Source organism: Puma concolor, chromosome B3, assembly GCF_028749965.1.
Source record: "Puma concolor isolate L17-30 chromosome B3, mPumCon1.1.hap2, whole genome shotgun sequence".
In the NCBI taxonomy this organism is placed as follows: domain Eukaryota; kingdom Metazoa; phylum Chordata; class Mammalia; order Carnivora; family Felidae; genus Puma; species Puma concolor.
The window spans coordinates 90,338,507-90,366,410 of record NC_141672.1 but is presented as its reverse complement, the minus strand read 5'-3'; the positions used below and the strand labels follow the sequence as shown (position 1 = coordinate 90,366,410).

At 44.0% G+C, this 27,904-nt stretch overlaps 1 protein-coding gene and 1 pseudogene across 2 annotated transcripts in view; one reads left to right on the top strand and one right to left on the bottom strand.

Moving 5' to 3' along the window:
• SORD (sorbitol dehydrogenase) overlaps positions 1-21,592 on the bottom strand; it is a 37,961-nt gene extending 16,369 nt beyond the window's left edge. The window contains exons 1-4 of one of the 2 annotated variants that reach the window (XM_086710586.1): positions 21,380-21,592; positions 7,405-7,438; positions 4,682-4,846; positions 370-529 (exon numbers count right to left, since the gene is read on the bottom strand). In XM_086710586.1, coding sequence (XP_086566712.1) covers positions 370-529; positions 4,682-4,846; positions 7,405-7,438; positions 21,380-21,442 — 422 coding nt within the window. In that variant the 5' untranslated portion in view covers positions 21,443-21,592. The remainder of the gene's footprint in view (positions 1-369; positions 530-4,681; positions 4,847-7,404; positions 7,439-21,379) is intronic. The other variant, XM_025919224.2, reaches the window with a different exon arrangement.
• A 1,377-nt stretch (positions 21,593-22,969) lies between these two features.
• On the top strand, positions 22,970-24,036 carry LOC112855597 (heterogeneous nuclear ribonucleoprotein A3 pseudogene; annotated as a pseudogene).
• Positions 24,037-27,904: the final 3,868 nt, after the last annotated feature.

The window sequence follows — 27,904 nt, the reverse complement described above, 5'->3', positions numbered from 1 at the left end:
TCACTGCTGTAATAAGTTCTCTTTCCTGGGAGCTGCCTTGGAAACCAGTAATGGAGGACGAACCTCAGCAAGTTATCTGCAGGATGGCTGGAGAGGAGTGAGTGATTTTGGCAACAATTTTCTATTGTTGCTCTAGGAAACGGGAACTTCAGCCCAAAGACTAAAACCAAGTACTGTGAGTCAGTCTTAGCCCTAGTCAAGCTGCCTTCCCTCAATGCCTCCAGAAGGGCCTGTGGAGGGGATGCTTCGTGTCTGAAATTATAAGCTGAAAAGAACAAAGAAATGACCGCAGGAAACTAGGAGAAAGAACCCCAACCAAAAAGGAGGGGGAGAGGTCCCAGGTGGCCAGGCCAGGCCTTGGGCACTAACTTGTAGCAGAAGTCAGCGTTGTGCTTATAGAACCGGCAGAGGTTCCCGTCATCAGGGGGCGTGGCACAGAAGAAGATGGATGGCGACAGATTGTATCGGCCAATCTTGCAGAATTCATCCATTTCTCGCAGAGCACCTGGCTCGATGGCAACACGATCCCCTGGAGAGGAAAACGTGAGCAGGGGCAGAGCTGCTGTGAAGGGGCACATGCTCCTGGGGAGATGCCAGCAGGGGGAGACACCCACCTCCCCAGGATCCAGGACCCCCTAGACAAGCTCAACCCATTAGTGCTTCCACAGAAAACTCAGGATGCTACACAGAACATGACCAGCACACTTCTCCAGACTGGTTTGGCCTGCCCTTTTACCAACCATGGAACAAGCCAATCCACCCCTCAGCTCCACAACCACTTCCCAGCTTGGGAAACACAGAACCAGTCCCATCTCTAAGGCAAGCCAGGTCCAGGATTCATCTCAAACTGCTGCATGGAGTTTGCAGACATTTTTTTTTCTTCACCTGCTTTGAAAATATGGGCCAAGGCCTTGACAAATACAGGAGCCACAATTATGGCATGCCTTATGTTCAGTCTGGTTGCATTTTGACAATAACTAGGAGTTAGGTGATCCCCAGTTTGCAGACCTGCTCAGGCAAATGACCCACAGAGGTCTCGGGCTCTGGCAGAGCAGAGAGTAACTTCCAGGCTTGTGAACTAGTGTACGTCTCCTCTGCCTCACTATGCTTGCTTGGAAACCCAGCCCTAGAATTGGTCTTCTATCTTTTCATTATGAAAATTTTCAAACTGGGGCGCTTGGGTGGCTTTGTCGGTTAAGCATCTGACTTGGGCTCAGGTCATGATCTCACGGTCCGTGAGTTCGAGGCTCACGTTGGGCTCTGTGCTGACAGCTCAGAGCCTGGAGCCCATTTCAGATTCTGTGTCTCCCTCGCTCTCTGCCCTTCCCCTCCTCATGCTCTGTCTCTGTCTCTCTCAAAAATAAATAAACATTAAAAAAAATTAAAAGGGGTGCCTGGGTGCCTTAGTCAGTTAAGCTTCTGACTTAGGCTCAGGTCATAATTTCATGGTTCGTGAGTTCAAGCCCCACATCGGGCTCTGTGCTGACAGCTCAGAGCCTGGAGCCTGTTTCAGATTCTGTGTCTCCCTCTCTCTCTGCCCCTCCCCTGTTCATGCTCTGTCTCTCTCTGTCTCAAAAATAAATATGGGGCGCCTGGGTGGCGCAGTCGGTTAAGCGTCCGACTTCAGCCAGGTCACGATCTCGCGGTCCGTGAGTTCGAGCCCCGCGTCGGGCTCTGGGCTGATGGCTCAGAGCCTGGAGCCTGTTTCCGATTCTGTGTCTCCCTCTCTCTCTGCCCCTCGCCCGTTCATGCTCTGTCTCTCTCTGTCCCAAAAATAAATAAACATTGAAAAAAAAATTTAAAATAAAAAAAATAAATAAACGTTAAAAAAATTTTTTTTTCAAACATACACTGAAGTTGGAAGAACTGTACAGTGAACACCCAGATGTCCTGCACCTCGATTCTTCAATTAACATGTAGCTAATTCTCTTTATCACATAGCTGCCCATCCATCCCATCTATCTATCTCTCCTCTATCCATTGAGCTGATGCATTTCAATGTAGCTTGTAGCCATTAGTACACTCCATGCTTAAATACTTCAGCCTGCCTATCGTTAACTAGAGTTCAAACTTGTTTAAGGTTCTTTTTTAAGGTAAAATTTAAATATAGATAAAATGCACAATCTTACATGGATCACTAGATGAATTTTGAAAAAATGCATTCACCTGTGTAATATAAGCCCCTATCAAGATACAGGATATTACCACTACCTTGGAAACTTCCTTCCTTTGTGTCCCTTCCCAGTCAGTCCCCAGCCCCACCCGCACAGGGGTGGAACAGTGGAGCTAGGGCCCTCCTTAGCCTGAGGAGTGTCACCCGTGGGAGGTTTTCCCTTTACTAAATAGGCACACCTTAAGTTATTTTTATGCCTTTGCATTAAAACTACCTACAGAATAACACAGGGTCCTGGGATGTAGTTAGCGCTCATTAAAAGTAGTGGCGGCAATGATAATAATAGTAGCAATATAAGTAGTATTAACTATTTGCGTTGTATTTATCATTATTATAATTATCTGAGCTGGTGTTATTTTACAGGAAATTCAAACTATAAGATAGATAGCCAGATTGTATTTAAATTAAGAATTTTTCCATGCCTTATATTTATTGATTCTTTAAGATTTGTGTGAAAACTTAATTAACAAATGTTAAGGACTATTCTGAGTGTGTTCCTTCTTTCTAGACTAGTTGATTAGAATTTTCAGTCCAAATTAGCATATGAAACACTTAAATAAAAATTTTGTCTTCTCAAAGAAAAAAAAAAAGGATCCACAGAAATTCAACCATATTTATGCAACCATAAAATATATTCCCCTAACCTGTGTGTGTCCCTTCCTTCTATCCCTCTCTACTTTCCCCTTGGCCCACTGAACTTTCTCCAAATTATGGTCTGCCATTGACGATAACTTCTGCAATCTAGCATTCAAGAGTCTCCATAATCAGGTGGAGTTTTATATTACTCAGTTTTGTCTTCCAATTATTACATTGTAATAATATAATAATAACAATTCACAGCTGTACAGTGCTTTTTAAAGAGGGACTTGTATATAGATTATGCATTTTTATCGTCTCCACTAACTCCCCAACACAGAACCTCTACTCTGAGCACCATAGATTTATTAGCGACCCAGATATACTATGCTCATCTCTGTGTTTTTATTACTCTGTTCCTTTAACTAGAATATTAGCTTCAGACCCCTTCACTAACTCAAATACAAAACCGTTTTCAAGTCTCCAGATGCTGGGCAGGCCAATGGTTCTGAGCACTTGCTTTAGAGTCAGAAAGACCAAGACAGGCGTCCCAGCTTGAGACTCACTAGTGTATGACTCTGCCTAATCATCGTGCTTTACTTTCTTCATCTGTTAAGGAAGAAAATAATGCCTATCTTATACAGTTGTTTCAGTAATGACATACATAATTATACATGTAAATATTTAACATGGAGGCTAACAGTAAAGCAATGAATATTAGCTACCTTCTTCCTACAATTATTATTGTTAAATATCCAGCCCCAAGACGTATCTCCTCCATGAACCTTCATTTAAGACCTCTGCCCATCACAAATGCCCTTTCTTTGAACTGCTAGAGCCAATTCTTTTTGATACCTTATAGTACCCAATGGTCTTATTCTCTAATTATTGGTATTTATGTCCTGATGTCTGGTCTTCCCAACTAGATGAAAGTATCCAGGTATCATATCTTCTCAATTCTCTGTATCCCTCAAAGCACAAGGTTGGACTCATTGTGGATTGCGCTCAGCACTTATTATAACTGAAATTTAAAGAACCCCCACACTCTTTATTATGACTAGTATTTAGATATCTGGACCCACAGGTAAGAACCACTCAGGGGCTGTTGGAAACTATGAATCTTCCCCTTTGGGATAGCCCCACAAAATTCTCAGGGGCTTTCTCAACTTCCACTCATGATGAATGGAGAGCCTGACAACATTCTTAAGTGAGACACAAGTCTAGCTTCTTCAGGGCCAGAAAGTTCCTCTTCATGTAGCTGTGCTCAGAGAGCCTTATAACTGAGAAATGGTATCTCCTGCCAACCTTCTCCTTCCCTCAAATGATCTGATGTCATTTCCAGGCTGTACAGTGGCCTCATCAGCAAAGGAAGAATAAAGCCAACAGTTGGCTGTGTCACACAGCTCGAATTTAATTCACTTATTGGGGAACATCACAGGCTGCCAATAGCTGAGAATTCCTCCCTTCAAGAGAATGAATTAAGCAAATCTAGAAAAATATTGACAGTTTTCCAGTCGTCCAATAAGATCAGCGACTGTACCAGAGACCCTGGTTCTCAGCATGTGGAGACAGTTTATGGTTCCTATGCCTGGAATGTTTCCCCCACCCCTTTAACTGGTTTATTCCTTAGTTGCCTTCAGGTGTTGGATTAACTGTTCCTCCCTTCAAGGAGCCAGGGATCTGGTTAGAACACCCTGGTCACCTTTTCTTCTCTGTTGCCCTCAACACAACTGTACTTAAGGAACTGTATGTGTGTCCCAGGCCCGTCTTCCTCTGTGGAAGGTAAGATCCATGTGTGTAGAAATTGAAGACTGTCTTATTCACTGCTGTAACCCCAGGGTTTAACAGAGGGCCTGGCCCCAAGAAAGTGCACACAAATATTTATTTATGTTGAGGGATAAATAAAACAGTGAGTTGAAGGGTTTTGCTGACCTGGCTTTAGGTGCTTTACCAATGATCCCACTTTTACAACTGTTCCTGAAGCTTCGTGCCCCAGCACCATTGGCTTCTTCACAATAAAATCCCCAATTCGACCATGCTGCCAGTAGTGGACATCTGAGCCGCAGATTCCAACGGAATGCATCCTCAGCAGCACTTCTGATAAAAGGAAGGAGAAAACAAGTGAGGGAATGAACCATCCTCCCTGCAGCCTGAGGCACCACCATACTTCCCCTCTGGACAGGAAGAGGGTTTGGTTTCAAAGGCCAGATACAACCACAGAGGGAAACAAGCTAAACAGCAACACTGATGAAGGCTTACAAGCCAGGAAAAGCTTCCACAGAGCAAAATAACTGCTTTTGAGGGTTAATGCTATGTGTCAGCTCAGCAAGGCTGTGGTGCCCAGCTGTTTGGTCAAACAGAAGATGTTGCCGTGAGGGTATTTTTTAGATGTAATTAACATTGGAGTCTACTGACTCAATAAGTAAATTGTAAAAAGTAAAGCAGATTACTCCACCTAATGTGGGTGGTCCTCATCCAATCAGTTGAGGGCCCTAGGAGAAGATTGAGATTTCCCAAAGAAGGAATTCCCCAAGACTGAAACATCAACTTTGACCTGAATTTCCAGCATGCTGGTCAGCCCTACAAATTTCAGATTTGCCAGTCCTCACAATCACATGAGCCAATGAAGATAAATCTCTTCGAGCCCTCTCTCCACATACATATATAATAAACCTATATATAAACAAATCTATATGCTCAATCTCTCTTTCTCCTCTCTCTTTCTTGGTTCTGCTTCTCTGGAGAACTCGAATCCACTGCACAAATAAGATATTATTAATGGGAAGAAATGTATCAACCATGTAAGGGAAAAACTGTTTTCTAGGAGAGAGCTGTTTCCAGACAATATGCTACGCCTGAATCTTACCAATTCCTGAGAGGAAGGCTGGCAAAATCTAGGCTTGGCAACACTTTGTGAGCTATCTGGCTGCGTTCTGCATGCCTGTTGTTCTGTTTAAAAGTGCAGATTTAATTTAAACCACCCAGAGATTTCAACTGGTATTTCCCCTTCGCAGGTTGGAATAAAGTGAGATGTGTTGGTATTGTTGTTGTCAGTTTTCCAAATTGAAAATAATGATGCTACTGAGCCCCTCTGCAAAACAAACACGAAAGGATTACTGGCCCAGTCTGACTAAGGTGAGCACGTTGCAAGTATCTCCCTGAGAAAAAGCTCTGCCTTAGAAAGACAAAGAGACCTAAAGCTCTGCTATGCATGCAGGTGTTGCACACCCTGCCCTTGCCACACATCACGGGTGATCCACAGGTGTGGTTCTGTAGAATCTTCTCTGTCCTTGGCCTTGGTGACAGAGTAAGAAATGGCAGGGTGAATACTGAGATCAAAGGTAGAGAAAATGATCTCAGAGTTTCCTCTCTACCAATTTATAATAAGAGATTAAATTTCACTTGCTAGAAATGCTAGCTGAAATTTGCTATTATTTCCCCATCCAATCAAGGGCAGCAAGAGACGAGAAAGAAAAAGCAGAATGTTGTATCAGAGAAACAGTACCAGGGTCCTTTGGGTCCAAGACAGCCCTTGTTTGGCTGCTTCTAGAATTCATACTAACTTTTCAGGACACAGTTAGGTGCTCTTTCATGTCTCTGAAACACCATATCTTGGTGAAAACACTTAAACCCTAAATATACATTACGTGTTAAACACTAATAGAAACAGCTATTGTCTATATTCTTATCACTATAAATCAACAATGCAGCTGACCTTTGAGTAGCAAAGCTCTTGAGATTCCAGGAAAGTTGCCTTCAATCTGATGTTGACACGGAAGCTACAGCTCCGGGGAAAGGTGGGAAAGCACATCCCCAACACAAGGACAGAAAGGAGACCTGAGTGGCTGGGTGCTGGGATGAGCTATCTTTAGACACTCTCCCCCTTGCTCTCAGCCTCACCACAGAGTCCTGCACATTATGAAGTGGGACTCAGGGGATGAGAGGGATTGAAAAACTGTCAGCAGGTATCTTGCCCACGCCAACAGGGTGGCATGACTTCCCCAGGTACAGACACCACTCAAGGAAATGTGCATGTCAGCTGGGCCTCACAGGCTCACCTGGTGAGAGGCCGGAAGACTGGAACAAAGGTGGCAGGAACCCTGCCCCAGAGTACTCACCCGCTGTCTGTGCTTTGACCGTGGGGTGTTGCTCCATACAGCCCCTCCCACCCCCACTGGACAGAAAGTCCTAGTCTTTTTCCAATGACGCTCTCTTTTCTAACTAAGAGATTAAGTTCTGTGGACTTCCTCATTTTCCAAACTTGGGTAAGGGTTAGGGTTAGGACAAGATTTGGCCACCCAAACGGCAGCTTATATAGAGAGAGTAACTAACCTACCTCTGTTGTTAGGTCAAACAAGGAACAACTCTGCCTTTTTGTCCAGAAATTGAAGACATTTAATGTCAAAAACTCTGGGACAAGTCAGCAGTCTGATGTGGTAACTCTTCTGGGTCTATCACTGTTTTTATTTCATATAGGAGTCAAGTTGAACCTATCCAGTCATGCTGTGAATAACAGACTGGGTTTACAGCCTAACAAAAACAGTTTTTAATTGGAGGTAAAGTAATAAACAGAAGGAAAAGGGGGGTAAGGGAGCAATGCACAGGTGTCTCCAGGGTAAATAATAAGAAGTAAGTCAAGTGTCCCAAGGACCTACCATTTGGTCCTGGTTCAGGGATCGGATAGTTCTCCTAAAGGAAATAAAATAGAAAAACTATTTAGTATGCACAATAACTTTCCCTTATGAACATTTTCAACTTTTTTTTTTAAGTAGGCTTCACACTCACTGCAGAGCCCAACATGAGGCTTGAACTCATGACCCTGAGATCAAGACCTGAACCGAAATCAAGAGTTGGACACTTAACTGGCTGAGCCACCCAGGTGCCCCTCAACTATTTAATTAATGTGGAGTTTCATTCAAATGCTTCTTCTTAGAATTAACACAGGTTCAGACCACACTGCTACCGGGTGAATGCCTGAGGGGACACACTAGATAGTGCTTACTCTAACTGCTGACCTCACCCCACCCACGGATGCAATTTACCCTGGACTAATAAAAAGTATATATGCTCCCCTAGGCAGAAAGGATGTTTGGGCTGTCTTCCTATCAGATCCTGCCCTCCTCAAAAACCACATTCTTAAGATACAGATTTGTTTGGTCTGGGAAACTCTTATAGGGAAAGGATAGGGTATGTGGTAATTCTATGTGAGGGTTTTGATCTTGACTCATACCTTTACATCAGCACACAGACCATTGCTTGGTCCTCTCTTCTGAAACCTCCCATGTGGACTTTCAGATGCCCTTTGGGAACACACAGGACCTGCATTTTGACTACTCTCCAGGTTCAACAAGCAATCTAGGGCATCTGGGTGGCTCAGTTGCTTGAGCATTTGATTTCAGCTCAGGTCACAGTCTCATGGTTTGTGAGTTGGAGCCCTGAATTAGGTGAGCTTGTGCCCTGCCTCTGGTGAGCCTAGCTTCTCTCCGTTTCCCTCTCTGCGCCTCACTCATCTGCACTCTCTCTCTCTCTCAAAAACAAAAAAAACAAAAAACAAACAAACAAAAAAACCAATCTGAGCTATTCTGGCATTCACAGCTGCTATTATTATTATTATTATTATTATTATTATTAACATTAACCAACATTTCTTCCCATTGCTAACTAGCTAGGAAATTCCTGGTGACAAGAAGGAAGGACAATAAGTGGCTAAATCCAAGTGTTCATTTTATGAATTCTTTGAAGGCAGCCAAGAAGAGGAAGGAATGTAAAATGTTCACTGTAACAACTATGTGCCAGACAACATTCTGGCTTCACACACATCATGGCACATGGCCCACAGTTTGCAGATGAGAAACCTGAGGCTGGGAAGTTAAATAACTTGGCCAAAGCCATACCACCACAGAGTGGATAAACCAGGACTAAACCTGATTCCCCAACTGCCTCACTGCATCCCACACTGCACTCCAGGGGTAGAAGATGCCTTTTCTCCTTCCAGGGTGATGCAAGAAGCAGACAGACAGGTGATGACAATGTTGGGGCTGGGCCCCATGCACAGTGCTCTGTCTGGGAGGGGCACTGCTCAAAGCTTGCCCCCTTCAGAAAGCCTCCCCCAGATGCTTTAATAGGGTAGCAATAAATGACACCCGAGGTATTTTGCTAACAAAATAACCTCAATGCCAAAGACCATGCCTTCAATCTCTTCAGTCACCAGGTACAGTATACTGCCTCAAACATGGAGGGGAGGGAGAGAGGTTTGTTCTTGTTATGTAACCACTGTCCATGACGGACACCAAGGAAGGTCTGTGGTTCTCACTCAACTCAGATTACCAACCTTTCTGTTGAAATAGCTTGATGCTAATTTGAATTCCTTGTCCCCAGTGGAACCAAGTCCAAAGAGACAATTGCTAATGCTGATTAGCTAACATTGACCAACTTTTTTCTACCAGGTCCTGTGCTAAGTGCTGCACATGCATCACCTCGGTTCATCCTCACAGTGATGTGCCCATGGCAGCACTATGATAAAATTGGTGGAACTATATCCAAAGCAGCTTGATGCGGGGAAAACACTTCTCAAGGCAGTTTTTCATCTCTTGATAACTTAAACTGGCTACCTGTGAAAGGAAGGAAGGAAGGAGGGTGGGGAGAGGGAGTCCATCTAAAAATGGGCAACTCAGGATAGCTGGCTGTCACCAAAACCTCTCAGAGTTGCAAGTCCCATCTCTGACATTATACATCAGGGATTGCCACATAAAGTTCTGTTTCTCTTATACTGGGTGAGATTTTAAACTGCAGGTTAATTGAAACTAAAGAGTAAGGCCTTTATTTCAAACATGGAACAGCACCCCATCCTCCCCGGTAAAGGCAATGTTAGGCAACTTCTCAAGAAACGAGATAAATCCACAGCATATTCTTCATATCCTTACCTCCAACCAGGCCAGCCCTGAATACCCATTTAGGGGTGGAGAGGGGTAAGAATCAAGCTCAAAGCCAACAGTTGGCCCTGACTAGAGATTACCACTGTAAACATATGCTGGAGGTTAACAGAGCTGACCAACTTTGGCCGTCCCACCCCCACAGAGCTGCAGTGACTTTCAGAGACACTAGAGGGCGCTGTGCTGACAGCCCGGTTTTTCCTTGGTAGCAGATCACACATTGTGGAGAACTTAAATACCTCTCCTTGCAAACCAACTTTTTTTTCCATTCTCATTCTTGCTGACTCTAACCACTCTTACAATTCAGCTTGACTCCTGACTCCCCTCTCTGCAGGAGGCATGCCACAGAAGCACAAGACCATGTTAAGATCAGTCCCTAAGTCTGTAAATGTTATCCTAAGCATGACTGCAGAGCTCGTGTTGTAGAAAGTTATCACAACGGGGTCACTGAAAAAACTTTGCTTTTCGTTTGTGGTTCCTTGGTATGACGCTGGCCACAGTCCTCTGTTTACTTAATCTCCTTTTTCTGTCTCAGATTTCGGTGAAGATATTCTTTTGTTCACCCATTTCTTAGCCCGTCTGAGATCCCTCAACTTCCCCTTTTATCCTCATCGCCCTTCCATTCCCCCAAAGTTTTGTTATCCTGCATATTCAAGCTTTCCTAAACAGTATTTCTTACCTTTCTGGGAGTAACAATAAACAAAGGGATAAGGAGGAGTTAACTGTTTTTTCCAGCATTTTTCACAAGTCAGAAATGCATCACAGACATCCTTCCATCCCCTCCAGGTCTCCTCCCACCTCCTGGAATAAGTCATGGAAGTACTTCATGAAGAACTCTGTGGGGGAGCGCCGGGGTGGCTCAGTTGCTTCAGCCTCCTTTGGCTCAGGTCATGATCTCACCGTTCATGAGTTCAAGCCCCATGTGGGGCTCTGTGCTGACAGCTCAGACCCTGGAGCCTGCCTCTCTCTCTCTCTCTCTCTCTCTCCCTCCCCCCCCCCCCCCCCCCCGCACTCACACTCTGTGTGTGTTTCTCTCTCTCTCTCTCAAAAATAAATATTTAAAAATAGAAAAAAAAAAAAAAAAAAGAACTCTGTGGGAACATGGAATCCTCCCAGGTGTCTCTTGTATCCTAAATGCTATCTTGTATTTCCTAAATATACTTTCTCAAGTTAGCCTAAATATTTCTCTCCCAAATATATCCTCATAGCCCCTTATCTTCTACTTCCACCTGCACATCTGAGTTCATATACCCTCAGTACATCTTGCTTGGGTTGCAGAAACAGCCTCGACATGAGGAGAAATCAAGGGAAGATGCCTTTTCCCTCCGGCAGCTGACCTGTGTGGAGCAGGGGTGAAGCACTCAGACTCTGGAACAACATGTCTGTGTGCAAACTGAGGCTCCCCTCCACCAGCTGCATGACCTCGGGGCAGTTACATAACCTCTTTGTGCCTTCAATTTCCTCCTCTGTATAATGAGGATATTCAGAAAATAGAGTGCCCGGCTCATAGTAAATAAGTTAGGTCTTATTACAAAAGAAATAGAATCAAAGTTATTTTTTCTATAATTAATTCACAGTATGGTTGAACCAGCTCTGGACAGCCTTGTCCTTTTCCTTCTGAAAAGGGTTACTTCTTAAATTTGTTTTGGGGAGAAGTTGTTATTTCCCTTGTTTGTCACATCAGTATTAAGAGACTTGAACTGCTTTTCTTAAAAGGCTAGAATTTGGGAGAAAGTGATATAGGATTCCAGGTTAGTGTTTTAAGCCTGATTCTACCAGTTGTGGGAAGGTGTTGGCCAACCTCCCTGCCTTAGACTGAGGGCTTAGAGGCTGGCCTCACCCCAGGTCCTCAAAGCCCACGTTCGCCTCCCACCCCCATCTGTACCCAGACAACCTGTTGTCTGGCTGCTCTGCACAGACAGAGCAGGAGAGAGCAGAAGACCTTATTTTGGCTTCCCTCCCTCCTCAATTTTCCTCTTCCCTTGAGCATGTTTTGAGCGTGGGAGGAAAATCCAAACATTTCCTAATTAGGCATTTTGTCATAAACGGCTTTGTTCTAGGGGCGCCTGGGTGGCTCAGTCAGTTAAGCAGCCAACTTCAGATCAGGTCATGAATTTACGGTTCATGAGTTCGAGCCCTGCGCCCGGCTCTGTGCTGCCAGCTCAGGGCCTGGAGCCTGCTTCAAATTCTGTATCTCCCTCTTTCTCTGCCCCTCCCCTGTTTGCGCTCTGTCTCTCAAAAATAAACATTAAAAAAAAAAAAAAAAAAAAAACCTTTGTTCTAGTTGCATTAGGCCTGGCAAACTTGGGGTCAAAGTAGAAGGGTTGAACACTCTCCCAAAGTCCACTGAGCCACTCTCCGGCCCAAGCCGGAGGGCTCCAACCAGCCTTCTTCTGCTAACAATCTTTATAAAATGCAAATCAATTTAAAGTGCCCAGTGGCCCTGTAAAATCCTAAACTCTCTATGTTCTGGCCACCATGTTCTCAGCAAGCCTCTGCAATTCCCAGCACACCCTTGCAGCAGAGCCTGCTTTGGATCCTGTCTCCCTCTCTCTCTGCCCCTCCCCAACTCTTGTACACATGGTCTCTCCAAAAATAAGCATTACAAAAATAATAAAAAACACTGAAAAAAATAACATTAAGCTGAATATCACTTCACAAAATCTGAACATTTTTCCTCCAGTAATTAGTGTTCTTAATGTCAATCTGATTGAGAAAACTGCCAGCTTTAACAGCCACACTAAAAGATCAAGTGGATGCCAATACTGTGAGTACATATTTCTCCTCCTTAATTTTTGTCATGCAATTTTGAAAGACAAATTTCCCCCATACCCATAATTCTAGCTTTTCCCTTCAGAATAGGGCTACTTTTACTACCTCTCTTAGTAGTACTAAGGACTTATTACATAAAATGTTCTGATCCTATTTGTGGTATTGTTGACTGCTCCTGCTGCTTGTAGGGGAATGTATTAGCTTTGTGCCTCTGGACCTCCTGCAGACAAAGGCACTGTCCTTCCCTAGCAGTTGGCAGAGATGGCCAGATTTGCTGGATTTAATTTCCTGTTGTTTATTGGTTTGGGTCTTGTTTTATTGTTAAAATAAATATTAAAATATTAATAATATTTAATATTAAATTATGATATCTAATTTAATTTAAATAATATTGTTTAATAATATTAATTAAAATATTAAAATAAGGGAAGAGGTATTTCTTTGGGCTATTTGCTATACCTGATTTTCCCTTTTTCAGAAGGAGTTTTAGACTATTTTCAGTGCCTCTGACTGATAAATCTAGCTCAGGTGTTAAAGGGTTAAGTAGCCAGCATTTCCCCACTCAGAGTAAACTCCCAGTGTAATCCAGCTGATAATTGAAGCCTATCAGGGCCCTTTAAAGTGATCTTATAGATAACTAGCCCTGTCAGCTGATGGCAAAAATAACCAGGGAAAAAGACATTGTGCTCAGGACCACTGGAGGTGCCAGTGTTGATGCCCCCACATTGAATAATCCCCTTGTCCTTACCCACAAATCTTAACAGTAAAGTACATATGCAAGGATGGGATATTTTCAATGTGTTATATTACAGACATAGAATTATTTTACTTTAAAAATAATTATTACAGGGGTGCCGGGGTCAGTTAAGCAGTAGACTCTCAATTTTGGCTCATAATTTCACAGTGTGAGATTGAGCCCCCTATTGGGATCCCCACTGGGCATGCAGTCAGCTTAAGAGTCTCTCTCGGGGCGCCTGGGTGGCGCAGTCGGTTAAGCGTCCGACTTCAGCCAGGTCACGATCTCGCGGTCCGTGAGTTTGAGCCCCGCGTCAGGCTCTGGGCTGATGGCTCAGAGCCCGGAGCCTGTTTCCGATTCTGTGTCTCCCTCTCTCTCTGCCCCTCGCCCGTTCATGCTCTGTCTCTCTCTGTCCCAAAAATAAATAAACGTTGAAAAAAAAAAAAAAAGATTTTAAAAAAAGAGTCTCTCAAAAAAAAAAAAAAAAGTCTCTCTCTCCCTCTCCTCCTGTCCCACCTCATAAATAAATAAATAAATAAATAAATAAATAAATAAATAAAATTTGTGCAGATTCAAATCAAATCTTTTGATCTAGGGTATTAACACATTTCCTCAAAGTGCAAAAACTCATCTTCATGGGGCCTGATTAATGTTTAATTAAGCTCCATACTGGTACATTTCCTCTGCCCTTTGTAATTAAACATCAACCCATCATTCTAAAATGACTATTTTCCCTTTAACTTGTTCTTTCCTCCAGAGGAAAATTTGTCATCCCAAAATTTATCTCTTTGGCATAAGAATTATTTTAGGCTGATCATTTTTAACAAACAGCTGAATAGGAAAATATCTGAAAACTATGTAAATTTTGTAAGAGATTTATGCTGACAAGGAAAATCTCCATTTGTAAGGGTGTCTCCCTCTCTGTTCCAGGAAAAGGATAACTATCTCTCTAGATAGTTTTCTAGGAAGAAGGCACAGATTTAAATTTGCATAACAACCTTACCCTTGTTTACTGTGCTTTTTCCTGAAACCTCCCATAACTGGTTTCCCTCACTCTAGGACCTTTTGTCTTTAGCTGGAAATGGTATTTAAGATGGTGGCTTAGGCCATTTCTGGAAATTATTCAGTTTTCCTGATATCTCCCATGCATATAGGAGGTACAGTTATAAAATTTGTTTACTGGGGCACCTGAGTGGCTCAGTCCGTTGAGCGTCTGACTTTGGCTCAGGTCATGATCTCACAGCTCACGGGTTCGAGCCCCTGGTCAGGCTCTGTGCTGACAGCCTGGAGCCTGCTTCGGATTCTGTTTGTCTCTCTCTCTCTCTCTGCCTCTCTCATTCTGTCTCTGCCTCTCTCAAAAATAAATAAACATTAAAAATTTTTTTTTGAAAACAACGTGTTTAGTTTTCTCTTGTTAGTCTGTCTTTTAGGGGCGCCTGGGTGACTTAGTTGGTTAGCATCTTGGCTTACGGACTTTGGCTCAGGTCATGATCCGTGAGCTCAAGTCCTGCATCAGATGCTCTGCAGTCAGCCCAGAGCCTGCTTTGGATCCGGCCTAACCTCTCTGCCCCTCCGCCACTCTTGTGTGCGTGTGTGTGCGCGCGCGCCCGCCCTAAAAATGAATAAACTTAAAAATAATATATTTTTAAAAATCTGTCTTTTATTACAAGGGGTCTCAGCCAATAACCTAGAAGCACAGGAAGAAAATTACTTTTCCTCCCCTACATGGTAAAACAAAAATCTGACTATCCCCTATCCCAAACCCACTGTTCAGCTTCCTGGATGTGGGGGCTGGGTTGTTCCATTCTCCCTGGCCAGATGCTGGTGCCTGAAATCTGGCAGAGCTGTCAGGAGTAAGGCAGATAAAGTGGACGCGAAGTGGACTACTCCTGATGCAATACGGACCTAGTACTACGTCTATTATTGATGCAACACCTACAGAAACTGATGGGAGAATTTACAAATATTTACAACATTTGACATTGCCGTAGCATCAAAATGCAGCAATACAAGCATATCAGTTCATGGCTAAAAATATAAAATTGGTGCTTCATTCGGGATAGTTTGTGAAGCAATGCATGAAAGCACCCAGCGTATGCCTGGGATATAGTAGGCACTCAACATGCTCTCTCTTTGCTTCCCTTACCTTTCAAGTGAAACCTAGAGCGTTAAAAAAAAAAAAAAAAAAAAGCCTCCCTCCTCCCCCCACCAAAAACAGCTTCTGTGGAAAAAACTAATCTGTTTTATATCTCAACTTCATGAACTAGTAACTCAAAGAGAATTCATTTCCCAATCACAAGCAACTTCTGGATTTCTCAAGACTGACCAGAGGGACACAAAGTAATTTGACTGGTAAATACAGATGGATATAAGATTATCTCCTGGGCCCACATGTATTATAATTTGGCTAAAAATTGTCCACATAGCACAAAAAGAAAAAAAGATTGTCCGTGCATTTGTAGGTGTTGGTCTCATCTCTTTTTATGCTGAGATGTGTAGGGCATCTGATGCAGGACTCGAGCTCCATAAGGCTGGGTCTTTTACAGCACCATCCCACTGTAATGGTCCTGCCCCAAGGTGGGCCATTTTGGCATATGTGGGATTATTTTGAGCTGAAGGGAACTGAGATCCTGTGGGCTCAGGAGAAACGTTTGCCCCTCTCTTAACTACAAAGAACAATCTAAATTGGAGACTCTTGGGTGCCTGGGTGGCTCAGTTGGTTGAGCATCAGACTTTGGCTCAGATCATGATCTCAGGGTTCGTGGATTTGATCCCCACATCGGGCTCTCTGCTGTCAGTGAGGAGCATCCTCTGTCCCCCCTCTCTGCCCCTCCCCAGCTCGAGCTCTCTCAAAAATAAACATTAAAAAATAAATAAATAAATAAATAAATAAATAAATAAATAAATAAATAAATAAATAAATTAGAGGGTCTTTACAGAGTAAGGGCTATCTACTACCAGAGATAAACTTTATCTGAGTTATCTATCTATAGGGCAGGGCAAACATTTATTTACCAAACATTTACTTTTTCATTTTTCTGTGAATTACATTCATTCCCTTTGAAGTCCCAAGCCCCTATCCTCTTTCTCCTTGGTTCAGAATGACACATATACCTCATTTTGCCTGACTGTCTTTGGAGTTTCCATTGTCTGTATGGATTCTCTGGACACATGCTATTAAATTTTATTTTCTCCTGTTAATCTGTCTTGTGTCAATTTGATTCTTAGTCCAGCTAGGACCTTTGAGGAGACAAGAATTCTTGCTCCCTGACATCATCTAGTCCCCACACACCCCAGAGATGAGAACTACTGTCATCCCCATTATACAGATGGGAAACTGAAGCAGAAAGTAATTTGGCGAGTCACACAACTATAAACAGCAGAGCTGGCACTAAATCCCACTCTGGGCCTCAACCTGGCTCGTGACCTTATTACTGTTTCCTTTTTAAGAGGACCTCAGTGAGCTGACACTTTTTGCTGACAGGCTGTTTGCCTCTTTATGCATCAGCTTGGCTGCCTCTCCCCTTGCTCCCTTCTCTATTTAAAATAGGGAGGGAAAAGTCAGTCTTTTTTTGTTACCTCACATTTTTGTTTTTCTCATTATAAATGAAAACCACTAGTCAGTGTATATGTGTGTGTGCCTGTGTCTGTGTGTGCCTGTGTCTGTGTGTGTGTGTGTGTGTGTGTGTGTGTGTGTTTAGGTACACATACTCTCTCTCTCTCTCTCTCTCTCTCTCTGATTTACCACGCAACTTACAAAATGCCTGGAGCCCAGGCACCATGGAGGCCTGAATCCCCAGGTCAGGGAGCACTGAAGCTGCCTTGGCCTTTCCCTTGCTGTGGTTGAGGTCATCACTAGCTACATAACAGGCAAGGAATTTAATTTTTCCTTCCCTGGGGCCACAGCATCAAGAAAGAAAAGGGAATCCAGCCTTCTCCATAAGCAGGAAAATGGCTAAGTGTTCTGTTTCCTTCCCAGCAGGTGGAAGATGGCAGGAGTTTCAAGTGGCCCAGGTTAAATTTCCCCCACAGAAGCCCAGCCATGGCTGCTGGCTGGTCTCTGGGCTGTCCTGAAGTGGGATGGCAGCACTGAGAAGGGTCGAGCCCTTGCTTCCTGCTTCAGAACCCTTCCAAATCCTGCTACAGATTTTAGAAATTGGCCTCCCCCCAGACAGCTCCCTTCACATGAGTTCCTGAGGCACAGCCCTTTCTATCAGTGGACCCTGAGCCTGGTTGGACAAAATGGCCACAGCTTGCTCTGCCCAGGAACTCTTGGATTTCATTTTGGTTCTCCCACAGAAAGAAAAACTGGTGTTCCCTCCCAAGGTGCCCCAGGACTGTTCCTTCTTGTTGCTTTCTAGTTTACTAACAGTCCCAATCACCAGTCCCAATCTACTTACCTATTCACCTTACAGAAGGGGGTGGAAGAGTAAAGATAGTCTATGGAAGTAGGGGAAGGGGGTCCTTCTCTGGAGGGAATGGTGAGGGGCCAGGAAGGTCTGTGTTGCATTGCAGGTATCTGAGGCAGCATAGGCATCCCTGGTCACTCTTCTCAGCTGACAGCTTTCTGCCTTTTCCCCTGAGTGTGAGGCTCTCTCCAGGGTAGTGTCCTCCATTTGCTGCTTTCTCACTCTACATGTCCTACTCAGCCTAGGCAAGTTCATCCAGCTACAATTTCCCACTAGGGTGCTACTTTGGGCAAGGCAATAATATTTTGTTGAGCAGGACAGTGCTATATTTGAGAATGAGGGAACTTCGGGTCCCCCTACTTCTCCACCATGTTGACTCCTCCAACAGGACAGTGCTGTTAACTCTATAAAGTCTGCCCCTCAGTTACTGTGACAAACCCTCTCCCCATTCCCAAATGCCTTGTGGGGAGGAGGTGAAGTACTGCCCAGTAGAGAAGCAAATGACTCCTGAACTTACATTTCCAGCCCCCAAAAAATCAACCCTGCACCCCTGATCCCTAAAACCAAGGTAATTTCTCAAAGACACCTTGATGTTGTGTCCTAGAGACATCTTACACTCAAACCTGACCTCAATATTTTACTCTACTCTTTTGTCTAGTAAATGATCCCACCACATCCTACTCTCAAACAAACCTGAGGCCCTCGTGAATCCACCCTGAACCATTTTAGTGTAACCACAAGCTACATTCTTTAGCCCATCATGCATTTTCTAGAGCCTTTAGGATATAACCACCCCAACTCATCCCTAATCAAGAGTAGATTCTAAGGCAAAGTTGATTAAAAAAAATTTTAATTAAAAATGATTTTTTTTTTAATTTTACAGAGAAAGAGTGCACATGAACGGGGAGAGGGGTAGAGGGAGAGAAAGAATCTCAAGCAGGCTCCACACTCAGCACATAGTCAGACATCGGGCTCCATCCCAGGACCCTGGGATCCTGACCTGTGCTGAAATCAAAAGTCAGATGCTGGGGCACCTGAATGGCTCAGTTAAGTGTCCTTGGTTAAGTGTCCGACTTCAGCTCAGGTCATGATCTCATGGTCACGTGAGTTTGAACCCCATATTAAACTCTGTGCTGACAGCTCAGAGCCTGGAGCCTGCTTCAGATTTTGTGTCTCCCTTTCTCTGTGTCCCTCCCCCACCCACGCCATCTCTTTCTCAAAAATAAATAAACATTAAAAAAAATTAAAGAGGGGCGCCTGGGTGGCTCAGGTCATGATCTCGTGGTTCGTATGTTCAAGCCCCACATTGGGCTCTCTGCTGTAGATGTAGAGCCCGCTTGGGATCCTGTCCCCCTTTCTCTCTGCCCCTCCCCCGCTTGGTCTCTGTCTCTCTCTCTCTCAAAAATAAATAAAAATTGTTTTAAAATTTTAAAGAAAAAAAGTAGGATGTTCAACCGACTGAGCCATCAGTCACTCCTAAGTTTTTAAAAAAATTATTTTTTTTTTATAAAATCAATTTTAAGGTTGGCTTCCCGCTCCCTCCAATCTTCAAGGCTTTGTTCTAGACAGCCGTGACAGAAAGAAGTCATCTGAGCCTGAGCAGTGGGACAGGCTGAGTTTAAGAGTTAAGGCAAAGCATGGGGCGCCTAGGTGGCGCAGTCGGTTAAGCGTCCGACTTCAACCAGGTCACGATCTCACGGTCCGTGAGTTCGAGCCCCGCGTCAGGCTCTGGGCTGATGGCTCAGAGCCTGGAGCCTGTTTCTGATTCTGTGTCTCCCTCTCTCTCTGCCCCTCCCCCGTTCATGCTCTGTCTCTCTCTGTCCCAAAAATAAATAAATGTTGAAAAAAAAAAATTAAAAAAAAAAAAAAAAAAAAGAGTTAAGGCAAAGCAGATCCTGGGGTTGCAATTCTAGTTCTGCTACTTATTAGGTCCAGGACTTAAAGCAGGCCCTGAGCAGATGGAGAATCAGGTCCTGTCCACCTCTCCAGCTTTACCACCCTCCAGTCAGTACATCACACTATTTGCAGGGCCGGTAAACAGAACCTGTAATCTTGTACTCCACATATCTTGGCACTTGCTCTTGCATTTATTTGCCTGAATGACTCCTACTCATCCTTCAAGAACCAGGTCAAGTAGCAATCCATCTCCTCTGGGACCTCCCCTAGGTCCTATGTTAAGGACCCCTCCCTGTAAGGTCTTTACTCCGTGCAGCCTCCAGGAAAGCCCTCACGTTGTCTTACTATTAATTTCATCTCGTGTTATAGCAATAAACACTAATAGTGTCATTTTAATTCAAGACCTTGGGTGAGACTCCACAGTGAGTGCAGAGAGCACTGGAATGGGAATCAACCTCTGAGCTCTCATCTGGGCAAGTCTGTCATCCTGGGGACAGTCTTTTTTTTTTTTTTTAATGTTTATTTGTTTTTCAGAGAGCACAAGTGGGAAGGGGCAGAGAGAGGGGGAGACACAGAATCCAAAGCAGCTCCCGGCTCTGAGCTGTCAGAAGAGCCCGACAAAGGGCTCTTACTCATGGACAAGAGATCATGACCTGAGCCAAAGTTGGACGCTTAACCAACTGAGCCACCCAGGCACCGCAGGAATGGCACTTTTCTTCAACTGAGAAAATAGGAGAATTGACTCAGGGCAGGAGTCCTTGGTCTGGGGTCCACAAACCTCTAAAGGTCGATGGAGGGACTTAAAGGAAGTCCATAAAATCTCTGAACTTGCTGCTAAACTCAATCTATTTGCATTCTGTGAGGAGAGAGACCACAGATTCATAAGTAGTCAAGAACTGTTAATCTGGATAATCTCCTGAGTCTCTCTCATCTAGATTGTGGTGCATAGTCTCTTGAGGAAGGAGGTGCCAGGGAGCAGTAGAGATGGCTGGCACCCGTCCCACACACCCACCGCCATCCCAGGCCCATCTGAGATGGACTTTGTCAAGGGACCCCTGGCATGACCACAGGGCTGATCCTGCAGCTCCCTTAACTTTGGCCCCATGAGCCAGGGAGCAGAGGTAGAAGTATGGTGGACATACACTTAACGCTCTTAAAGAAACATGGGAGCCGGATCAAAGAGGAAAATGGCTGGAAAATGAACAAAATGGGGACTAAGGGAGGCAAGGAGGAAAGAACCTTTAGAGACATGGACACTATTCAGATACAGAAGTCTGGCACAGGCACAGGCAACACCATGAGTCTTGGTGACGGAGACCTGTGCTGGAAGGAAAAGGGACAGAAACTGGCACTTTCTGAGTCCCTAGTTAGTGCTGGGTACTCTTGTGATCGTAATAATCCTGCAAAGGATGTGTAATCAGCCCCAGACAAGAGAGATTAAATATGAGTTCCACATCTTTTAAATGTGGCCCTCCTTTCTGCCCTGCACTGTCTGCTCAGAGAAATTCAGAGCATATCCTACATCAGGCAGCCTCCTGGTACCTCTTTTTAAAAGTGCAATGATTAGAGACTAGACTGCGAATCTGCAGCTGGCAAAGGAGGGAGAAGGCTTCAATCAGTTTGCAACTTTTCTAGGCTCTGGCCACGTGCCGGCCACGGGGCTGGGTTCCGGGAGGCACTGGACAAGAACCTTCCTCTTAGCACCTTACAAACCAGCCATCCCCTCCCCCCAACATGGTAACCCGCTCTGATCTGGGCGGCCAGGGCACAGAGGTGCAGGCCCAGCGCAGCGCTGGAACTGGCGAGCTGGGACGGCGGCTTGGCCGAGTTCGGAGGCCAGCAGGGCAGGGTCCGGCTAGGCTTCCCACTCCCCTTCCCGTTTTACCAGGCGCAGGTCTCCGGGTCCGTGCACCACCAGAGAGAGGTTCTCGGGCTTGGCCGCCGCCATGTCGCTGTCTCCCTCCCGGGTCGAGGCTGCAGTCTGCAGGACGCGTGGTGATTCTGGTGACAGCCCCGCGAGGGTTGGGGGTAAGGGTTGGGAGGCCCTGGTTGTCAGAAAAGGCGCACGCCCGGCCGGGGCGGGGCTTCCTCGTCTCTGACAACCTGGGCGGGGCTAGCGTGGGGGGGCGGGGCCTTCCTGCTTCCCTCAGGCGCTACCCGCGGGGCGCTGGGGGAGGGGGGCCTAAGGAGGGTCCAGAGGAGGGGGTAGGGGAGAGGCGAAGCCGGTCCTCCACAGTCGTCTGCAGGCGCTGCTGTTTATGTCGGCGTCATATCCAAGGGAACATTGCTGTCCTGAAAGTAACCTGCAGAGGCGTCAGCCACCAGACCAATGTCCTCAGACTTGAGCTGCAGAAGAAGGGGGTTCTGCAATGTGGAGCAGATTCTGAAGGCTAGCACTGAGATTCTGATAAGGTGTGTCTCCGTCTTACCTAGAGGTGAGGCCTAGGGGTCTGTATTTGTATTAGCATTGGAAATCTTGAAGCTGCAGATAGGGCACGGTCTACACTTTGAGAAACAGGAACTACACTGATGCAACCTTCATGTGGGCCCTGTATCCCCAGCACCCAGCAAAGTGCCCGGTACAAATAAGAATGAACGAATGCGTCAGTCGGTACAAGTAAGAATGAACCAATGGCTCAGTCGGTTAAGCGTCCCACTTCGGCTCAGGTCATGATCTTACGGTTCATGAGTTTGAGCCCTGCCTCCGGCTCTGGGCTGACAGCTCAGAGCCTGGGGCCCGCTTCAGATTCTATGTCTTCCTCTGTCTGCCCCTCCGCTGCTTGCACTCTGTCTCTCGCATTGTCTCAAAAATAAACATTAAAAAAAAAATGAATGAATGAATGAATTGACATACCATCTCATGGGCTCCATGCATCAGAGTGAAGAAGCTATGAAATGGAATCTGCAAATCCTTTTTCTCTTAACTGGCTCTGCTTCTTGTAATAGAAACCGGACTTCTGCGTGCATTCTTCCTTCAGGCTTCTTTTTCCTCAGAAACAATGAAAGTTTACTCCAAGGGGAGAGCTGCCCTCAGGCCTGGCTTAAGTCTGTAAAGGCCCTTGCCTCTTTTGAGAGTAGTGTTCAGGATTTCATTCCCTACAGCCTCTCCCCACACCCAGACATTCTGCTGGATCATTTTATCCCCCCTGGGAGACTTTCCCCAGCACACAGCCCTTGGAGATAGATAACCCTGTGGCACTCACTGCACACTCCACAGATGGGTCACAACCTGTACTTTCCTTCCTCAACCTGTAATCATCCCTTCCCCAAATGCTCTGGAAGGTCACTGAGGGCAAGGCTTCATTTCTTAAAAAAAAAAAAAAGTCTAGCTCATATTGAGCTCCAGTTGGAAGAGGCGAGTCCGGTCTCAAAATGGAGGTAAAACCACCGCCTGGTTGCCCCCAGCCGGACTCCGTCTCTGCCGCGCGGGGAGAGACGGCAGATCCAAAGGAACCAGAGCAGTTGAGAAAACTGTTTATTGGTGGTTTGAGCTTTGAAACTACAAATGATAGTTTATGAGAACGTTTTGAAAAATGGGACACACTTACAGATTGTGTGGTGATGAGAGACCCCCAAACAAAACGTTCCAGGGGTTTTGGTTTTGTGACTTACTCTTGCGTGGAAGAGGTGGATGCAGCCATGTGTGCTCGACCACACAAGGGTGATGGACGTGTAGTGGAACCAAAGAGAGCTGTTTCTGGAGAGGATTCTGCAAAGCCTGGTGCCCATCTAACTATGAAGAAAAATTTCGTTGGTGGTGTTAAAGAAGATACAGAAGAATACAATTTGAGAGACTGCTTTGAAAAGTATGGCAAGATGGAAACCATAGAAGTTATGGAGGACAGGCAGAGTGGAAAAAAGAGGATTTGCTTTTGTAACTTTTGATGATCATGATACAGTTGATAAAATTGTTCAGAAATACCATCACTATTAATGGGCATAATTGTGAAGTGGAAAAGGCCCTTTACAAACAAGAAATGCAGTCTGCTGGATCACAAAGAGGTCGTGGAGGTGGATCTGGCAACTTTATGGGTCGTGGAGGAAACTTTGGTGGAAGAGGAGGCTACGGTGGAGGTGGTGGCAGCAGAGGTAGATATGGAGGAGGTGATGGTGGATACAATGGATTTGGAGGTGATGGTGGCAACTGTGGTGGTGGTCCTGGTTATAGTAGCAGAGGAGGCTATGGTGGTGGTGGACCAGGATATGGAAACCAAGGCGGTGGGTATGGTGGTGGTGGTGGAGGATATGATGGTTACAATGAAGGAGGAAATTTTGGAGGTGGTAACTATGGTGGCCGTGGGAACTATAATGATTTTGGAAATTATAGTGGACAACAGCAACCAAGCTGAGGACCCATGAAAGGGGGCAGTTTTGGTGGAAGAAGCTCGGGCAGTCCCTATGGTGGTGGTTATGGATCTGGTGGTGGAAGTGGTGGATATGGTAGCAGAAGGTTCTAAAAATTTTCAGAAGAAAAGGGCTACAGTTCTTAGCAGGAGAGCGAGCAAGGTGTTGTCAGGAAAGCTGACAGGTTACTTTGAGACAGTCATCCCCAGTGCATTAGAGGAACCGCAAAAATCTGCCACAAAAGGAACGATGCTCCATAATCAGAAAAGTTCCTGCAGCTTAAACAGGAACCCCTTCTTGTTCAGGACTGTCATAGCCACAGTTGGCAAAAAGTGCAGCTATTGATGAAGGCAATGTAGTGTCAATTAGATGTGCATTCCTGAGGTCTTTTATCTGTTGTAGCTTTTTCTTTTCATTACATCAGGTATATTGTCCTGTAAATTGTGGTAGTGGTACCAGGAATAAAAAGTGAAGGAATTTTTAACTTTTCAAAAACAGAAATCTATTAAGTGTCTTACTTTTTTTAAAATTTTTAAATAGCTTTATTGAAGTATAATTGACATACTGTAAATAGCCAATATTTCAAGTACATACTACAGTAAGTTTTGATATATGTATACATCATGAAGCCATCACCATATTCAAGATAATGAGCATAATGTATCCCCCTCAAAAGTCCTCTCCCCGTCCTAAGCAACCATTGTTCTTCTTTCTTCACTACAGATTAGTTTGCATTTTCTAGAATTTTATATAAATAGTATAAAAAGTGGGTATTTTTTAGCCTTTTTTTTTTTTAATGTTTCTTTATTTTTGAGAGGTGAGGGAGGGGTAGAGACAGCAGGGCCACAGAGGATCCCAAGCGAGCTCTGTGCTGACAGCAGCAAGCCCAACACAGGACTCCATCTCACAAACCATGAGATCATGACCCGAGTTGAAGTCACTCAACTGACTGAGCTACCCAGGCACCCCAAGCTTTTTAGACTTATCACAATTGTTTTGAGATTCATCCAAGTTGTTGGATATATCCAAGTTGCATATATCAATAGTTCATTCCTTTTTATTGGTGATGTGCCACAATGTGTTTATCCATTTACATACTGATGGACATTTGGGTTGTTTCTAGTTTTTTATGATTACAAATATGGTTCCTATGAACATTCATGTACAAGTTTTGATACGGACATATGCTTTCATTTCTTCTAGGTTATCAGGTCATTGTTACTCTATGATTAGCCATTTGAGGAACGTCTAAACTGTTTTCCAAAGTGATTGAACCACTTTAATTCCCAGCAGCTGTGCAACTGGAGCTGGGAGTCCCAGTTTTTCCAAATCCTCACCAACAGTTGGTGTAGTCAGTTTCTAAAAAATTTTAGATGTTCTAATAGGTGTGTAGTGCATCTCATTGTTTTTTTTTTAATTGAAGTATAATTAGCATAACATACAGTGTTATATTAGTTTCAAGTGTATAGTATAATAATTCAACGATTCTATACATTTCTCAGTGCTCATCACAATAAATGTACTCTTAATCCCCTTCACCTATTTCACCCATCCCCTCCCCCACCTCCCCTCTGGCAACTACTGATTTGTTCTCTATATTTAAGAGTGGGTTTTTTTTTAATCTTTTTTCTTAAAGTCCACCATAAGAGTGAAATCATATGGTATTTGTCTTTGACTGACTTCTTTCACTTAGCATTATACCCTCTAGGCCCATCCATGTTGTTCCAAATGGCAAGATCTCTTTCTTTTTTATGACTGAGTAATATCCATTGTGTGTATATATTTCATATATATATATATATACACACACACACATATATATATATGTGTGTATATATATATATGCCACTTCTTTATCCATTCATCTGTTGATGGACATTTGGGTTGCTTCCATAATTTAATTTAGCTTTTGTAAATAATGCTGCAATAAACATAGGGGTGCCTATATCTTCTCAAATTAATGTTTTTGTTTTCTTTGGATAAGTACCCAGTAGTGGGATTATTGGATCATATGATAATTCTATTTTAAAAATTTTTGAGGAACTTCCATACTGTTTACCACAGTGGCTACACTAACTTGTATTCCCACCAACTGTGCCTGAGGGTTCTTTTTCTGTACATCCTCAGCAATTGTTTTTTCCTCCAGAATACTTGCCAAGACCTCATTTTAAAAAACAGAATGTGGTAAAATGTTTTGGACAGTGTAGGAGCTCAAAAAAAAAAAAAAAAAAAAAAGATTTGATGATAAATGTAGACCAATCTCTGGAACCCCAATAATGATAAAAATGGAAGTATGTGTCAGGGTTGGGGGGGGGGATGGGTAAGGTGTGGCAAAACAATGGGATGGATTTTTGCAAGGGACTGGTAGAGTCACGTTCATTGCTTTGAGACCTATCCCATAAGGCTAGGCTATACTTGACCAGTCCCTCCAGCACTTCCTGCACACAGCTTCTAAGCAGGCTTTGCTTGGAGAGACAGACTAACTCGGGGTTACCTGACTTCACTCGTGAAGCTGAACTTTAAACTAAGCTCTCTCTTCTTGGCTTGTGGAGTTCCTTCAGTCTCCCAAACATGGCTCTCCAGTGGGTGAAGCTGACAATGGAGAAAGCCCTAATGGTTTAATAGCTGAGAGCCACTTGAAGTAGACTCTTACTGACTTTTAAATTAAGTAAACAGAATACCAGAACCAAGGCAGAGGTCTGACAGTAAAATATGACACAATGACCACACTTTGGAGAGGTATTTGTTTTCTTATGAGCAATAACACTTTGCAACTGTCTTGAAGGTTATTGCCTGGAGGTAAAGAGATTTGGAAAGGCAGGAGACAAATTTAGAAATATATTCTAAGACTAAGGCTCTCTATAGAAAACATAAAACAGTGAGTTGATAAAGATTCTTAAGAAACTGGCATTTTTAAAGTAAAAAAGCAAGTTGTTATTATGGCATTTAAACAATTTGGTGTGACATTTCTACATAATTTCCTAACAGAGACTAGCATTCATGATGGTAAGCAATAGACTTTTCTAGGCATTTTAGTGAATAGGGATAAAGTGCTGGCTTTGCCTTTGCTGGTGGCCTGCTTGGCACAGCTTCTCTGGGTCTCTGCCTAACTTTCCCAAACACTTTGAGGGACTCTCTCCCCTGAATACAACTACAACAAGTTGTTGATAAATTTCTGCCATGAAAACCTATTTAGAATTCTAAAACGAAATCATAGGATGCATATCCTCCAGGATTGCATATTTAGAAAAAGGGAGACTTTAGTCCAGGCAGCATCTATTCTATCAAAAATACTGGGTTACTTCAGGTGTAGATAATGCAATATACTAACAAGAAAAATCTGTGTGCCATTGGACTTTAGTTTTCGGAAGGTCAGAACAGTTGTAAAATTCTGATTTCCCGATTTCTCCATTTGGTCAGCTATTCAGTTACTCAAACCTGGTTATTTACAACAAAAGAAAGAATAACAAAAACAAAACAAAACAAAAGAAAGAGACAAGAAAGAAGGAAAGGAAGGAAGGAAGGAAGGAAGGAAGGAAGGAAGGAAGGAAGGAAGGAAGGAAGGAAGGAAAACATGAAATATCTTGCAGACCTTGGAAATAAGGTTACCAATGAGAGTTAAACTAGTAAAATCCATATGCAATGAATAAGATTAATGAGCTTCCCTGAGGAACTAGTAACATACCTGCCATTAACAAATTTCAGGGAAGATTAGGAAAAGAAGGAGAGCAGGAATTTTAGTCTAGAACTATCCAGGGGAGAGAGGTGCTTGGTGATAGTGGTGGCAATGTTTCTGGCACAGAAGAGTGGAAGCAAGGGGACCCGCTAAAGATTACTGCTACATGCCAGCTGAGGATGGTGACTGAGATAAATCTTGGAAGTGGAGATGGAGTGAAGCAGGTAGGTCCAACATTTATTTTGGAGCTAGGCAAGGGACTTGGTAAGGATTGGTTTATAGGAGTTGAGGAGAAGGTAGCTAGAAGATTTACTCTCAGATTTCTGACATGATTACTGGATGGATGAAGGCTGTTATCTGATATGGGCAGTACTGAGGGAGGAGGAACAG